General features: G+C 35.1%; 1 protein-coding gene across 2 annotated transcripts in view; it reads right to left on the bottom strand.

Annotated features, from left to right (window-relative positions):
• Positions 1 to 6109: 6109 nt before the first annotated feature.
• LOC107754268 (sterile alpha motif domain-containing protein 12-like) overlaps positions 6110 to 16892 on the bottom strand; it is an 18609-nt gene continuing 7826 nt past the window's right edge. For both annotated transcript variants that reach the window (XM_016570649.1, XM_016570648.1), the window contains exons 2-4: positions 11119 to 11309; positions 6692 to 6821; positions 6110 to 6167 (exon numbers count right to left, since the gene is read on the bottom strand). In XM_016570649.1, the coding sequence (XP_016426135.1) occupies positions 6160 to 6167; positions 6692 to 6821; positions 11119 to 11309 (329 nt within the window). In that variant the 3' untranslated portion in view covers positions 6110 to 6159. The remainder of the gene's footprint in view (positions 6168 to 6691; positions 6822 to 11118; positions 11310 to 16892) is intronic.

Genomic DNA, 16892 nt, shown 5'->3' with positions numbered 1-16892 from the left:
CGAATGTCCAGCAATTCGTCTCTGGTGAAACTGATTGCAGGGATATAACTAAAGACAAGACAAACTAACAAAAACATAAAAACAACTGCATAGCACGCCACGGAGGCAGCCATCAGCGTCGGCGCCATCTTGGTAATGATCATCTTGGCCATTATGATAATTTTCATGTCATAATGATCATTAAAGTCTCTTCCCACTCCTAGTAGCAGCTGAGCTACTGCGGTTTTCTTTGCTCACGTTCCTGTGATTACTAATCATTGTGCAACTGACAGAGAAATGGCTTTAAAAAATATTTTATTACATATATCATCAAGTGGTGAAATAAAAAAAAAAGAAGGTTACTCTTTTTATTTACAATAATAATAATAATTTCAGCATTTTCCAACATGTATTTTTTTTAATCTAATAAAATCTTAATAAAAAGACACTTTTAGATTGTTCTCATTAAAATTGCTAACATGTCTTAAGTAAAACAGGTGGTTTGGTCCAGATAAGTATAAAAATTTTCAGTGAAGTTCACATAAAATTACAGGTTTCATGTACTGTAAGTTTCATATTCATCTCTTTCAGACACATGACATTTCCATTCATCCACCATACAGTAATATACAGAAATATAAGCCTAAAGTACAAGAGTAGAAGAGGGAATTTGAGGTCTAGTCCTGCAACAGCTTATCTTCAGTGTTCCTAAAGTTCCTAGGACATCCCTAGGACAACTTAAGTCCAAATCACTTGAAGGAGATTGAACGGTTATCATTATTTGGACTGTGCTGTTGCTGAGCCCATATTGATCACTAGATAAGAGGACAATGGCATTTGGCATTTAATCAAAAGTGGGCAGACAGTAACAGTTACAGGGATGAATAGAACATAAGGAGAGAAAGGGTGAGAAAGACACAGATGCTTAGCGATGTTTATTTGTGCTGGCAATAACCCCACACTTGATTGTGAACGTAATTTCTACTAAATGACTTCAAGGAGGAAAATCAGCATAATTTTAAAGTGCTTTAAGTGTGTAAATGTAAAATACATTCTTATATCCCAGCTTAATATGAAAAGACAGACATAAGTAAGTCATCTGTAGGCGCTGAGGTGCTATCAAAACATTGCTCTTTTTGTTTGAGAATCCAGACCAGCCTGACATAGCAACAGTGGCTCAACCAATGGTATGAGTTTGGGGGTGGGGATTGTGCTTGTTAGACCAATAGCAGACGGAGCAGTTTTTTTTTTCTAGAAACCTGTTTGATGATAATCATTGCAATTCCATTTGGTGGCTCTAGTGGTGCAAAAAATTTCACATTAGCTCTCATAATTTTCAGATTTTACTCTGGAAAATGTGAGGGAAAAAAACTTGGAAAAAACAAAAAATCATTCAACTGGTACAGTAGCTATGCAACAACCAGAGAAACAAAGTCTTATCGTGCCATGTCTTTCCACATGACATGCACATTTGGAAAGATCCTCTTGCAAAATTTGATGCTTTGCCGCAGGCCTCCATTTCCTCCAATATAAATATGTAGCATTATCAAGACACTCATACTCTATCCAGAAAACATCAGTTGTGGGAGTCATCAGTGCCATGCAAACCGCCCACCTCTACATCCATCAGAACACGACTATTTCCTCTTTTATTACTTATAACAGCTATAAAACGCTTGGAAAAAGCGAGTGATCGTAGTCATATTATTAATTGTTAATGTAGCCATCAATACACTAACACCGTACACCACCCCCCTCCCCTCCCCTCAGAATACTTCAAAACACGAAAATTGCAGTAGTTTCATTCAGGCCACATCATGTTCTTATCCTCCAACATCACCACAATTCAATCTGATCTTTCCTCTTCATCCTTCTCCCCAGAATACTGAAAAATTGATCTGATGGCTCTGAATTGCATCCCTGCGGAACACTGCAATTTCAAACGCTCATACCTCATCATCCCGCTCGCAGAAATCACCGCCACACCACCGAAGGCTGAAACTATGCTGTTCTGTGACGACAACGTGCTGAATCCCAAATATACATGACTGCTGACTGAAGCCCTCGAATTCTGAGGTCTAGGGTTGCATTATATTGGGATTTAGCAGATTATTCAGAAATAATTGGCATATTCCTTCCTTAACTTTAATGCCCCTTTTATTATAACAGCAAAAAATATTATATCATGAGATGTTTGCTCTTCAGATGGTCGAAATTAATGGTCAAGATCCATTGGTATCACATTAATGACACAAATTCCAGGTTTGACGGCAGTTCCGACGAATGAAAGCGGGCAATATATTTCTGATTCAGTCTCAGATGCTCAGAGTACTGCGTATTTCAGCTCAATGATATCATTTAGCAAACCTTCAATCTAAGTTAATTTTCACCAGCAGTTCAACATCATCACATCTCTGATGGTCATTGAACAGCATTGAACATTGAACGCCGAAAATAGTGGAAGATAAGTACCAAGTAAAAAAATCAAGTAAAGGATGCATATAATAAGGAACAACTGCAGTCACTATTGTACAGACATCATTACATGCAGTTTACAGACAGGATTGTGTTTATAGAGGGAGTGACGTCAGGTCGATGAGTGGTTTGGGTGCTTTGATCCAACCCTGAGTGGAAGCTGGGAATGTTTTGTAAAAAACAATTTCAGCTATTTGTGTTAGGCCTAAATATGTGTTTAACTCCAAAGCATGCATGTGATAAATCTTTTAAGATCTATTAATATCTTAAAAAGAGGCATTTCAGCAAACACCAGATTTTCTATGTCTTATTTTACAGCATATAATTTTCACATTAAAAATGAAACTAAAATGCATATAAATTCGCTCTTATGAAAATGTCAGCAGAAAAATCTAATTGGGACTGCAAGAGAAATGCAGTATATATAGTCCATAAAAAAGCTCATATACTACGCCAAGACCACCTGTGTGCTGCCTGATGGGAGTCTCTTTTACATGAGTTGTTTATAACTCTTATTAAAGTCAAATAAATAAACCCAATGTCTCACCACACCCAGTATTCTCTGGACTGATCTGACCAGCAGCGAGCCAGAACTCCTGCACAGACATTGACTGTCCAGTGCATGTGGAAACACAAGAACAGCCAGCTTCCTAGGAACATCCCAGCTGGATTCATTTATCCTGTCAACAGAAGATGTCAAACTTTCCTTTCTTTCCTGTAAAACCATAGAATGATCCAATGATCATGAAACGGGAGGATTTAGGCCTAGAGTATGATCTGATGATGATGCCAATTCCCACACCAGACCGAACAGTGGCATTTTCCATAATTGCTGTGAAAAAATGGACACTTGGGTTACAGTCACACCATAAGTCAAAGTGCCAAATTCAGATTTTGCTGCTTAAATCCAGTATTCGGTTATGCTTGCTCACGTGACTTTTTAAATGTGCCACATAATAGACTGAAGAGGCCACACAACTAAATTGACTTTTATGTCTAAAACACCCAACCCTGGTATTTATTATTGTGTTTTATTTATTATAATTCATGAATAATATATACATATTTATTTTGTTCATTTAAAAAAATCTATTTATTCATAAAATAAAATTCTTAAAATATTAACAACTAATGCCTTGACATTGCACCACAGTCCTACATATTCTTTACAGTAAATCAAGGGCACAATTATTAAATTGCTTTAAAAATAAACAACAAAAATGCAATAATTCTGACCTGGCTGTTTTAACAATTATTAAATTGCTTTAAAAATAAACAACAAAAATGCAATAATTCTGACCTGGCTGTTTTAACAATTATTAAATTGCTTTAAAAATAAACAACAAAAATGCAATAATTCTGACCTGGCTGTTTTAACTGATATGTTATGGTGCAATTTTTTTAATAAATATCCAGTATTTGTTCAATTTTGAATAAGGCCCAGATTTTAATTGAAAATTCCATTTAATATGTTTTTTGCTGTTTGCACTGTCATCCATTAAACAGATCTGACATTCACAGTCTTATAATAGACCTTGATACTGGCACAACACTAACTACAGTTCATGAATGAATATCTCATTTTAATGGCCAATTAGCCATTATCTGTCTAACAACAGCTGGTTACTTAACAGGCATTAATTGTGGTGTTATATACTGTTGTGTTTTCATAACCTTACTGTGCTGTGGCCCATGGGATTGATGTCTATTTGAAATCCAGCCCAGAGTTTCATTGTATCTGACAGAGCAGCTCTGGTTCAGTCATTCTCTCTTATCTTCTTGGCTGTATACATAGGCGGAGCGTGTGTAAGGCTGGTAGACAGTGTAGACAGCATCAGTGATTATAACGATAGGTTTTTTTTTTGTGTGAGTGCTTAAACTCGCGATAGATCGAAGTTAGTGATAATGTTCTTCACTCGCTTTCTGTATATAATTTATTCGCTGTTTGAATAAATCTGAAAATGAAAACATTATAATTAGCAACTTACAGTTTTTTTTAATACAAATTCAGTCCTATTAAAACTATTTTATTAGCCTACATGACACCCATATCAGGTACTTGCCTAAAAAGACGAGTTTATGATGTTTGTAGTTAATAGATTGCACTAACATTAGGCTACTTTTAGCCTTACCCTGGAGTTGGTTCACCCTCCGCCTATGGCTGTATATTACACAGAATGAGTGCACCTGCTCCCCTGATTACACCTATGCTATCAAAAATATGTGCTTAACTCATTTACCGAAGCACTCGCTGCCTCTGTCTTTGTAATTACTGCAGATTAGGGACTAATATCTAATTATGCCTTAATATGCTTTAATGCATTTTTAATGACAGCTCGGTGTTCCAGTCAAACTCTCGGAGCGATTTGGGAGATGTTTCGAAGCGGTGAGAGAGAATCTCAACAGTCGTATGTTGGCGATGGAAAGGTTTATCTTACTATGCTCTGGTTCAAACGGAAACAAACTGACACTTAGTAGTAAGTAATTAGGTAACTTAATAGTTAGTTTTTTCATGCTCTCTTAAAGCTGTATTTGAGGCTGCCTGATTTGATAGAAGCATGTACAGCTGAATTAAAGTGTTTACAAATACTTGAAAAATCCTCTGAATTTCAGAATGAATGGACTCTAAAATGTGATCTGATGAAGACAGTGATAAATCAATACCAGTTCCAGAGGCTTCACTGTATAAATCCATATCCCTTGAAGCTCTGATGGATGCATCATTTTTTAATCCTTTTGAAACAATCACGAAAATGGTTGCACAGCCATAATTATTAAAAATTAAATTAAAGTTAAATTAAAATATCAATTAAAAATATACCTAAATGACATGCAAATTCTCAGATGCATGGCTTAATCTGAAGCGAAGATAATTCAAAATAATTCAGAGACCATGGTTAAAGACATTCTTAGGGCCAGTTAAAGAGAACTTTAGAAAAATTTAGAAAAGTCAGATATTTTGTTTTTGTTTACTGTAATGTTTTTTTATATTTGTTTTTATTATGTTTTATTACATTGTTGTTTTTAATAATAATAAATTGTTGTTAAGAAGAAGAAACAATTCATCACATAATATAATTCATTAGCTCAATATTAGAGAATACTGCAGATGTATAGAATTCAACTGATGTACAAATGATCAAATGATCAGCATCTCAATCGTTCAAATTTTTATTTATTTTTTATTATCAACATGCAAATACACACCCTGTTATGGAAGAAAGCCACACCAGTAAGCACCTGTTTAATGTGCTTTTGTTTTTAACACTGCTGTCTTGTGATTTGGCACTGATCCATCTCTGTTTACTCTAATGAAATGTGTTATGCTCTGCATGGTATGACCAGAGATGGATGCAAATTGCATTGCGTCTCTAATTGGTAAGGCCTGATGTTTATGAACTGATTCCTGTTAATTAATACTAGATCGTCAAATCGAGGAGCTTGCATATTTTCTGCATAAATTATGGCTAATTGGATCACGCATCACCCTAACGCAAATTGCATTCACAATCCTTCAAATCAAACTAGAACAATTCAGAATGGACAGAACATTGCTTTAGCCAGCATTACTCATGACAATTGAGATCAGCTGGCCAAATCATGATAAATCACCACAAGAGCTTTTCATCAAGAGATCTTGGAAACTGAACATTTACGGGACGACGGCTCTTGATTAAAGGACTTCAGCTCATCAGCACTGTGTGATTATGCTACTGCAAAGAAAGCCAAGATTATAAACAAAGCAGACCAAATCACTCCATGATCTATTTGACTGCAAATTTTAATTTTGGTATACTGTATCTCCCACTATAATAAGAAGGACATCTTGGGACTAAAAGACTATTGACCCCGATTTCCAACTACAAATTTTAGTTATCCATAACATTTGTATTTAAAAAAAATAAAAATGGCAATTTTATGGTTGTCAAAAGAATAGATTATATATAAATGTAATAAGTTGTATATAATTATATTATAATTAGATATAATTATAGTATATATATTGTTTTTTAAAAAGTACAAAAAAACAATAAAGTGTAATAATATAAATTTTCTCTAAAAAAATATAATAATATAATATAATACCGAGCTGTAAGAGTAAACACCTCAAAAAATGTTAACATATTGGATTTTGATGCCATGCTTGCACAATGCAAGTAACTAATCTCTATAACGCTTCTTGGGTATTTGACCTTAGACAAGATCATTATAAGACTAACAGGGTGCCTGTGTTTACCTGTGATGTCGTGCTGCTTGAAGGAGTCACTGTAGACTTGGTGTTGATTGGGACAGTGTTTCTTCAGCCATTTACACACGTCCTGCTGGCTCCACAGCGCCACTGGTTTGGACAGCTTCACAGTTCCCGGCTAGGCAAGAAAAAAAAAACAGCAAAAAATGTAAATGCAGATTTCCCCCCCCTCTTTTTTCCCCATCTTTTAAAGAAAGAGTGCAGCTAGAAATAAAAATTCTGTCATCATTTGCTCACCTTAATACCTGCATGACTTAATTTTTTTCTGTGGAAAACAAAGAAATTAGGAATGTGTCGGCTGTTTTATTCCATGAAATTACAATAAAGCAGGATTGAAGCATTCAAGATTCAAAGTGTTCTGAAGCCATACGATACCTTGGTGAGAAAAACAAACTGAAATATGTGAAACTGAACCACTTCACACGACAAGTCGAATGATTCATTTACCAATGATCTGGTCATTAAGTTCAACTCGGTGATTATCATTGAATAAATAACTTCAGAAGACTTCGAAAACATGAGTACTTTTATTTGTGATCTTTTTCTAAGGCTTAAATGCTTCAGTTCCCATTCATTGTAATTGTGTTAAAAATAGCAACTGACACATTTTTAAATGTGTTCCACAGAAGTCATCTATTTTGGAACAAGGAGGGTGAATAAATAATAACAAAATGTCATTTTTGGGTGAACTATCCCTTTAATGACTGCCTCCTGTTTGAATGCCACTACTTGCCATTTGAGTGTGGTGTGAGCTGAATTCAGAGCGTCTGGAAAAAGGGCCATTGTGACAGCGCTGTTGAGAGCTGAAGTGTAAGCTACCTTTAGGAAGCAGGCTAATTCAGCAGCGACAGAGCTCAGGCAAACAAACAGACGCGGAGTCAGTAGAAACAACCTCCAGTGGGGCGAGAGTCACAGCCCAACTAAAAACAGCACTGAGCTAATTAACCCAAGATATCTGCCACTGAGCTGCAAAGGCAGGCCCGCAGAGCCGTGATCGCAAACAGAGTCTTGCAAAAGGATTGATGAGGTTTAATATATAAAGGCATTGAAAGTGCAGTGTGAGTGGAGATACCGCCATGAGCTCCATTTCACGGAAGACTTTAAGAAGTTGTGAGGATGGAGTTCCTGCAGGTAGGAGACAAGTGGGAATGGCTTTGCAGGTGGATTCCCAGCCAATTAAATGGAGATGAGTGACAGATGAGATGTTGAGGGGAAGAAAAGTGAGCTTTTAAATTATAACACACACACAAACACAATGTCACAGTCATTCTGACCTTGGTGTAATTAGACAATTCAAGAATTTTCATGTTACTATAGCAACGAAGCATGATGACTTGAAGATATGAATGCACAGCACTAAAATCCTCATCTATGACAACAGGAGTCAGAACTCATATTAGAGGCATTGTAGACTTATGATTTGGGTTGATCAATATAAAGGGTTGATCAATATAAACAAAATATTTATTATTAAAGATGAAGGACAAAAATACATGGCTTCAATGAAAATAACAATGTATGTTTTTATTTATGCATTTTATTGTTTGATGGAATGAACATTTGATTAATTTGTCTATTTCTCAAATATACGGCTCAGGAGTTTATATATGATTCACAATAAATTCAACTAAAGTTTAATAAGACAGACGGACAGCTTAAATCAGAGCAACAAAGCAGACCCTGTGCATTAGAGTGCCATCTTGTGGTGAATAGCTTAACTATAAAAATATTTGTAATGCCAGTGAGTTCAATGTATGCAGTGAGAAAATATGCTAGCTTTTGTTCACACTTGATGTAAAATGATATTGTCAATTCAGCTTCTCTTATCTGAATGTATACTCTGCATCACTTATTAAATGACAGCGACAGAAACTGTATAAACGGGGGGTTATATTTCACCTCAAAATCAAAAGAAAAAAAGAAATTATATTTTGATAAAGAAACAAAGCCTATTTTGGACCATTAAACTAAAAGTTAAAAGATTTATCATTTTGTAATAACTAAATAAAATAAAAACACTGGGTCCAGACAGTATGATTTCTATCACTGACAAAATCTTAATGGTCCTATATACAGTGCTGCTTGAAAGTTTGAGAACCCTTTAGAATTTTCTATATTTCTGCATAAATATGACCCAAAACATAATTAGATTTTCACACAAATCCTGAAAGTAGACAAAGGGAATCCAATCAAACAAAGGAGGCAAAATATATACTTTGTCATTTATTTATTTATTGAGAAAAATGATCCGGTGTTAAATATTTGTGAGTGGCAAAAGTATGTGAATCTTTGCTTTCAGTATCTGGTGTGACCCCCTTTTGCAGCAATAACTGCAAGTAACGTTTCTTGTAACTGCTGATCAGTCCTGCACAAAGGCTTGTAGGAATTTTACAGAACCACTTCAACTCTGTGATGTTGCTGGGTTTCCTCTGATGAACTGCTTGCTTTAGGTCCTTCCACAAAATTTAAATTGGATTAAGGTCCGGAATTTGACTCAGTCATTCCAAAATGTTAACTTTGTTCTTCTTTAACCATTCTTTGGTAGAACAACTTGTGTGCTTGGGGTCGTTGTCTTGCTGCATGACCCACTTTCTCTTGAGATTCAGTTCTCGGACAGATGTCCTGACATTTTCCATCAGAATTTGTGGGTATAATTCAAAATTCAGTGAACAGATGGACTCTAATTTCACCTTCAAATTAACAGCTAATCCTATAGATTCACATACTTTTGCTGCTCACAGATATGTAATATTGGATCATTTTCCTGAATAAATAAATGACAAAGTATATATTTTCATCTAATTTGTTTGATTGGGTTCTCTTTGTCAATTTTCAGAACTTGCATGAAAATCTGATGATTTTTGGGTTATATTTATGCAGAAATATAGACCATTCTAAAGGTTTCACAAACTTTTTAAGCAGTACTGTATATTTCTTTATGTAATATATAATTTGTCAGATGCCTGAAATGTTCCAGTGATTCTTGTCCTGCTGGACTGTAAAAAGTCACAATTGACATGAAAACCAAGCTGTTCTTACAATATGGCAAGTGACACGATAAGCTCTTCCTTTTGTAATATTCATTCATGTAAGAATCATTAAAGATAATAAGCAAATTTAACAAGAATTATAAGAAGCTTTTGGGGTAAATTATAGGAAGCATTCAGTCTTTTTATACAGTATCTCAAAAATTAGTGATATTCTCCACTAAATAAAAAATAATAATAATAATAATTTTACAAAAGATTTCTATTTTAAAGAATCCTGAAAAAATATTAAGCAACAAAACTGTTTTCAAAATTGATAATAAGAAAAGCTTCTTGAGCACCAAATCAGCATATTAAAATAATTTCTGAAGCATCATGTGACACTAAAGACTGGTATAATGGCTGCTGAAAATTCAGCTTTGCTATCACAGGAATAAATTAAATTTTTAAATATTAAAATAGAAAATGTATTTTAAATCGCAATAATATTTCATAACATTTTACAATATTACTTTACTAAAGTTTTGAGCGCTTCTCGGCTCCAGTGGCAGCTCGTGGGTTTTAAAATAGAGGAGGCACACTAATTGTATTGGTCTGGGATCCCTGCCGATTATTCTTATTATTATTTGCTTAACCACTTTAAATTGGCTTTTTGGTTGCTTTTAGTCAGAAAACGACATACATGCATACATACAGCAAGATAATATAATTTCACTTATCTGGCCTATCACTTGAGGCAAACATCCATCCCTTCTTAAAAGTCTGTGTTAAAAGAGAGCTGCCTGTTGTGCTATTTAATTAAGCCGACTGCTGTAGCCTATATCCAGCTTAGGCGTGTTCTCCCTTTATTTAATTTGTATACACTGTTTGAATGACAGCTTGGTAAAGCTGTTGGCAATCCAATATTCAATATCGCTACTTATAATAAGTACTTGGTACATTATCAGCGCAGCGCAAGACGTTCAAACTAATAGCACGTAATTTACATCTCTATGATGATTGATTGATATACCAGAATGGAGGCTAGCCTCCCCAATGAGGTTTCTTTTCTCAACACTCCTCAGCACTGAAAGTGAACACTCGATGGTGATTGGCTAATTTTTTTTACCAACGGAGGCACGAGAGCTCAACTCTCCCCCGACCTCCCCCTCCCCTTCTCATTCACAATAGAAAAGTGGCGCTTTCCAACTTCAGTAACATGTTATGGTATTACAGCTGTGAAATTACAAACAAAAAATACACATTCTGAGACATGAACTGAAATGAATGGTGAATTTTATTAACATTAAATCGTCGTCGTCCCATTTTCACCTCAAAATTTGGGGGAAGCTGTGCCTCCCCCGACAAGCCGCCACTGCTTTTAAGTAGTGTAATTATAGATGTCATTAGTGTTTGAGATCTCGGTAATAGTCTTTAATCTATTCTCACCCTGCAGAGCTCAGATTCTGAGACGGATCGCTGAGGTGGAGATCGTCGCTGGAAACCAGGACTCCGGTCCTGAAAGCCTTGGCTGTCATCATCCAGTCCATGATCAACAGACACTTCCTCCAGGTGTGAGGTCACATCCTCTGCACACACCTGATGGTCAATCCCATTCTGGGTCAGATTGCAGTGAACAGCTGTGGAAATCAACAAGTCCAAAACTGGTTAGTGACCAATAATGACCATAAGGTGGAGCCATTGTATGTGGATGTGAACCTACTGTAACTGATGACTCTTTCCAGACTATATAACACTAAGACATTAAATGACTCACAGATGAAGGTTTAACACATGATAGTCTCTTGTGAATAAGTTATTCACAGTAATTCAGTTTTACATCATGCAGAATGTATCTTAGAGCTAAAATGTGTAATGTTTACTGTCTATGTAAAGTATTTTAACAATGTTAATTAAAACAACTACAAGTAACCAATAATGTGAAATAAGCACAGGACTATCTGTCTGCCTGTTTAAACAATGACAGATGGAAGGAGTGTTCAGAAAATGTTGCTTTAAAGAGCACCTCCTATGATACAATTTTTTTTAATATGTAATGCAAAATACAAATTGAAAAGCCAAAATTGACGTTTTTCCAGGTCTCTGAAGAATATAAAGCATGAATTTCAGCACTTAAGGCACTCATTTAAAAAAGAACAAAAAAAATCACATTGTCCTCTAGATGGCATGAGAGACAAAATTATGCATCTGGCAAGGCCTGATAGACGCCACAGCATTTCTATAAATCAGATTGAAATCAGATATGTCTCATGCACTTTTTAGGACAAACCATAATGTTAATGGACACAGAATATCTTGTGAGTTGTGAGGGCTTTGATATTTCTCAGAAAGAACAGAATCATTTGATTAATATTTACAGACCATAATAATATCAATAAATAAATAAAAATAATATTAAAATTCAATCTTAAAAGCTGATCCTTACACAGCACATTTAAAGCTTTTTCTGTCATTGTGACAAACTGCAGAGCTTTAAAGAGTAAAACACTTGAATAAATCCATGTCATGTTATCTGGAGTGAATTGAGGCCAAGCAAATGAGAGCCAGACGAAGCTTGTTCTGGCAGAAATTACACAAAGCTGAAGACTGAATTAAAAGCCCAAAATAAAACCGAGTGCTGCCTCATATCGTGGAAACATAGGGTGGTTAATGACTAACCACAGATCTCTAAGACAACAATATGTGATTAAGTTCAGAGTACATCAGACTAGAAAATCATCACTGAAGCATCATATACGCCAACTATTTAATGGTTAATAATTCAATAATTTCCATCCCATCTGTTTGCGAACAATAAACAAGCAGCTTACAACAGAACATTTAACTACAACCTTATGTCTTTTTAAAAACATGCATGAATCTTTTTCTGTGGAACACAAAAGGATATGTCCAAGCAAAATGTCCAAGCTGACCTTTTCCATACAATAAAAGTAAATGGTGAACACCTTAAATTTCAGTCTATTACTGACAAAAAGGAAAACAATTGATACATTGCATAATTGATAAGAACTACTTTTGCGATGCTTTATGGTGCTTTTATGTCCTTTTTGAAGCTTGGCTGCTCCTGGTTCCCACCCACTTTCATTTGATAGGCGAGAGCACAAGCGCAGCTCGGACATTCTGTGAAATCTCTTTCGGTGGATCAAAGAAAGTCATAGGCCCTACAGGTTTGGAATGAGATGAAGGTGAGTAAATTATAAGAACTGCAATTTTTGGGTGAACTACTTGGATGATAAGCTCAACAAGCTCTCAATGCTAACACCATCCTGTGGCATTGCGTAACAGGTCATCAAATGAATCTAAGCCATGATGACATCTGCTGAATACCATTAGTGAGAGAACGACTGATAACTTGAGCAGAACAAATTGCTCTGCTATTATTTACTGAGCCCCTGTTGCTGTGAATGCTGGGAATATTCATCCTGCCTTGATATGTCTGTTCCAAAACAGACAGAGCCAGTGCATCTACAAGAAAGAATCAGTCTTGAAACAAAAGCAACTTAGCATGCAAAGCACGAAGTGCTTCCTTCTCTCAGATTCTCTCCCTTTCTTATTTCTCCATGCTTCGCTCTCCATCTTTCTTAGGTTCCACAAAATTGAAACCATTCAGTCAGGTTGTCTAATGGCCAGGCGCTCCACAGGATAGATAAATTATACATTTAATTAATCTCACAGACAGAGCATTGTCCTTGATTTGAGTGTCTGAAGGGGCAATTTCTTGAGCAGCAAATCAGCATATTAGAATGATTTCTGAAGGATCATGCGACACTGAAGACTGGAGTAATGATGCTGAAAATTCAGCTTTGCCATCATGGGAATAAATTACATTTTTAAATATTAAAATAGAAAAATAGTTATTGTAAATGAACTTAGATTAGTAATATACAATTATTACTATTTTTACTATATTTTGATCAAATAATTACACCTCTGTGAGCATGAGACTTTGTTGAAAAACATTTTTAAAATCCAAACTTCTGAATGGTAGTGTATGCTTTCTGAAGTGATACAATAGATTTGTTTGACAAACAGCCTTTTTGTCAACTTTTTATCAACTTTTTATCAGAAATGCCCTCTGTTGTACCTTATGAAGCATAACATGATTTTGGATGTCAGTTACATTATCAACCATAACTGGTTTTTGCATTTCAACCATGATGCCTGATGTCATATTTGCAGTACATTTACATTTAGGCATTCAGCCCGTTTGGTCAATGCATTTCAGTGCAATGGAGTCCATTTTACCTAGAAATCAAATATATGACCTTGACTTGTACTGTTACAGAAATACTGAAATATTTAAGAGGAATGTTTGAAGGAAAAAAATGTTTCAGTTTGTTCATCACAATATTACACAGTTTGCGATTATTCAAAAGAAAACAAAGGGTTGATTTTTGTAGGGTTGTGATTTGTAAAAAAATGCCTTTTTTTTTAATCTACTGTCCCTTTAAACCAGGAGAAGGAAAGCAGTGTTGGTTTACAGAGTGAAGCATCTCCTATAATGCTAAAGGCCGGAAAGGATGAATGAACAGAGGATCGATTCAGCTCAATAGTGTCTGAACATCATGACTCGTATTACCGTTAGCCTCAGCAGTATAGTGAGCATATGATCTGCAGTGCTCTAGTGTGCTTCATGGTGGGTTAGGCTGTGCTTGTGATGGCTATGCAATCTGAAGTAAGGCTAGATGGCAGGTCATTTAAAAGTGGAGCGGTTTGTTTGTGCACTCAGTGTGTGACCCAGAAACAGAAGTGGAGTTAGTTGAGAATCAGCTGATTCAGAATATAAATGTACATCATTAGTTGGATGAGGTGAAGAAATAAAGCTTAGGGTCTACTTTGAAGGCAGTTCACTTTGAATGTTGTCAACTGCTCTGACACACTGTTGGAGGCTGGAAGCAATAACATATTACAGTATATACATTATCCACAAGGAGAAACCAACAACTATGACCAAACCAAGCTCTTCTCCATGACTTAAGGACTAAACTGACGTGATTTAAATCCTTTCCAGGAAAAGCAGAGTTTTGTGTTAATTTCATTTAGAGGCTAATTACGATTTGATAACACTTTTTTTACATTAACTCATTTACAAAGCACTTGTGAAAATATGAACTATGAATGTATTAGATCACTTTAAAACAAAACATACACTATACTCTTCATAAGTTTGGGTTTGGTAAGATTTAAGATTTTTAAAGAAGTCACCAAGGCTGCATTTATTTGAACAAAAATAAAATAAAATAGAAATACAATTTAGAATGACTATTCTATTTTGATATATTTTAAAATGTAATTTATTCCTGTGATGACAAAGCTGAATTTCCAGCATCTATTACTGATCAGAAATAATTCTAGCATTTCTTATTATTATCATTTCTTATTATCAATGTTGAACAGTTGTGCTGCATGCTTAATATTTTTGTGGAAATTGTTATACATTATTTTCAGGGTACTTTAATAAATACATAGTTTAAAAGAACAGCATTTATTTGGAATAGAAATCTTTTGTAACATTATAAATGTCTTTACTGTTAATTAGTGTATTCTTGCAGAATAAAAGTATTATTATTATTTTTTTTAAAGAAAGAAATATTGATGTAAGAAAGGAAAACATGATGTCATTACTATTTAGAATAAATTTTTTCTTCTTCCAAGTAAATCTTGACCTATAGTATCATATAAACATTATGCTCATCATTACTACGGTGGCAGAGAGAGCTCAACGTGCTGCAAATAAAAAAAAAACACATGCAAATAGAAAAAACCCCCATCAAATTAGGAAAACATCTTCATCAGTTTGACAACACATGCGCTGCAAATACGCACAACACAACCAAATACAGAAACGCGCTGCAAATACGCAAAGACCACATTGGAAATGTATAAGAGAACCATAACAAGTGACAAACCTGGCTGGGACAGGCTTCAATGTCTACTCTAAAAAGGTGCAATTTTTATTTGTTTTAACATCCTGATCATATGATTCCTTAGCTTGTTTCGATATTATTAGCCTAAATAAGCTGACGAAATACTTTAAGTAAGCTGGCTAATTTACTTTTACAACTTCCCTTATGAAAATTAACCATGGTTTTACTAGAAAAAAAACATGGTTACTATAGTTAAACCATGGTAATCACAAATTACACTAACCATAGTTTAACCATGGTATTTGTGTAGTTACACAAATGGTAATCACCAAACAAAGCAAAAAAAAACGCTTTTTAGTATCTGGTCATGCGAGTATTTGCAGCGCGTTTATTTATTTGGTTGTGTTGTGCATATTTGCAGCACATGTGTTGTCAGACTGATGAAGATGTTTTCTTAATTTGCTGGTGCTTTTTCTTAAGTTGCAGCACGTTGAGCTCTCTCGGCCACTGTACATTACACATCATACACGGTAAATAACAGATAAATATTACAAATGATTATCAGCAGTGCTTAATGAAATTAAGAGTGTCAGAAGGCTGCTGTGAGATGAACATACTGAATTTTTGGCCCTCTGTCTAACTAGGAAAGCTTTTAAAAATGTAAAACTTCACTGCATTTAGTGACTGTCACAGGAATGAGATGAACATTTCCAAATTTTAACCTCTTAGCTTGCTGCTAAGAAAGTTCAAGCATATGTATTGTAGCATTTTTAATCCAAGATTCACCACAAAACACATGCACATCATGAAGCCAGTATAGTGGGGTAGATATGTGGGGGCGTGTTCGAACGAGCCGTTTTAGGTAGGTGTGGCTAACTCTTAACTTTTATAAAGAATATCTCTTTGGATTTGAGACTTTAGTCTTTGCAACTTTACAGATCTTCTTTATGCACCAAGAGCTTGTAACACTCTAAAGAGAAAGGAAAAAATGAAATCGCATCATATGACCCCTTTAAAACACTTTTAATGGAGGGGAAAAGAAAACACATAATTACTATCAAGCTTGGGTCTCTGAGAGTTCAAATAAAAATTGTTTTAATATGACTGACTTGACTATTGAAATTTTATCTGTTAGACAGATCTAAGTGTGCAGGTCTGTGGGGTTGAAATCTGAGAAAAAGTTCAATAACGCTAGCTCGGAAAACTCTGAAGAACAGCTTTCAAATTAGGGGTCGACCGATTATCGGCACCGATATTAAGCATTTTTATGATTATAGGTATCGGTCATTTTCAAAACCGATTCGCCGATAAAATAACTTAATTTTGAAACGCGCT

This window comes from Sinocyclocheilus rhinocerous, unplaced genomic scaffold (assembly GCF_001515625.1).
Source record: "Sinocyclocheilus rhinocerous isolate Xijiao unplaced genomic scaffold, SAMN03320098_v1.1 scaffold262, whole genome shotgun sequence".
Lineage (NCBI taxonomy): Eukaryota > Metazoa > Chordata > Actinopteri > Cypriniformes > Cyprinidae > Sinocyclocheilus > Sinocyclocheilus rhinocerous.
This window is presented reverse-complemented; position numbering and strand designations above follow the sequence as displayed.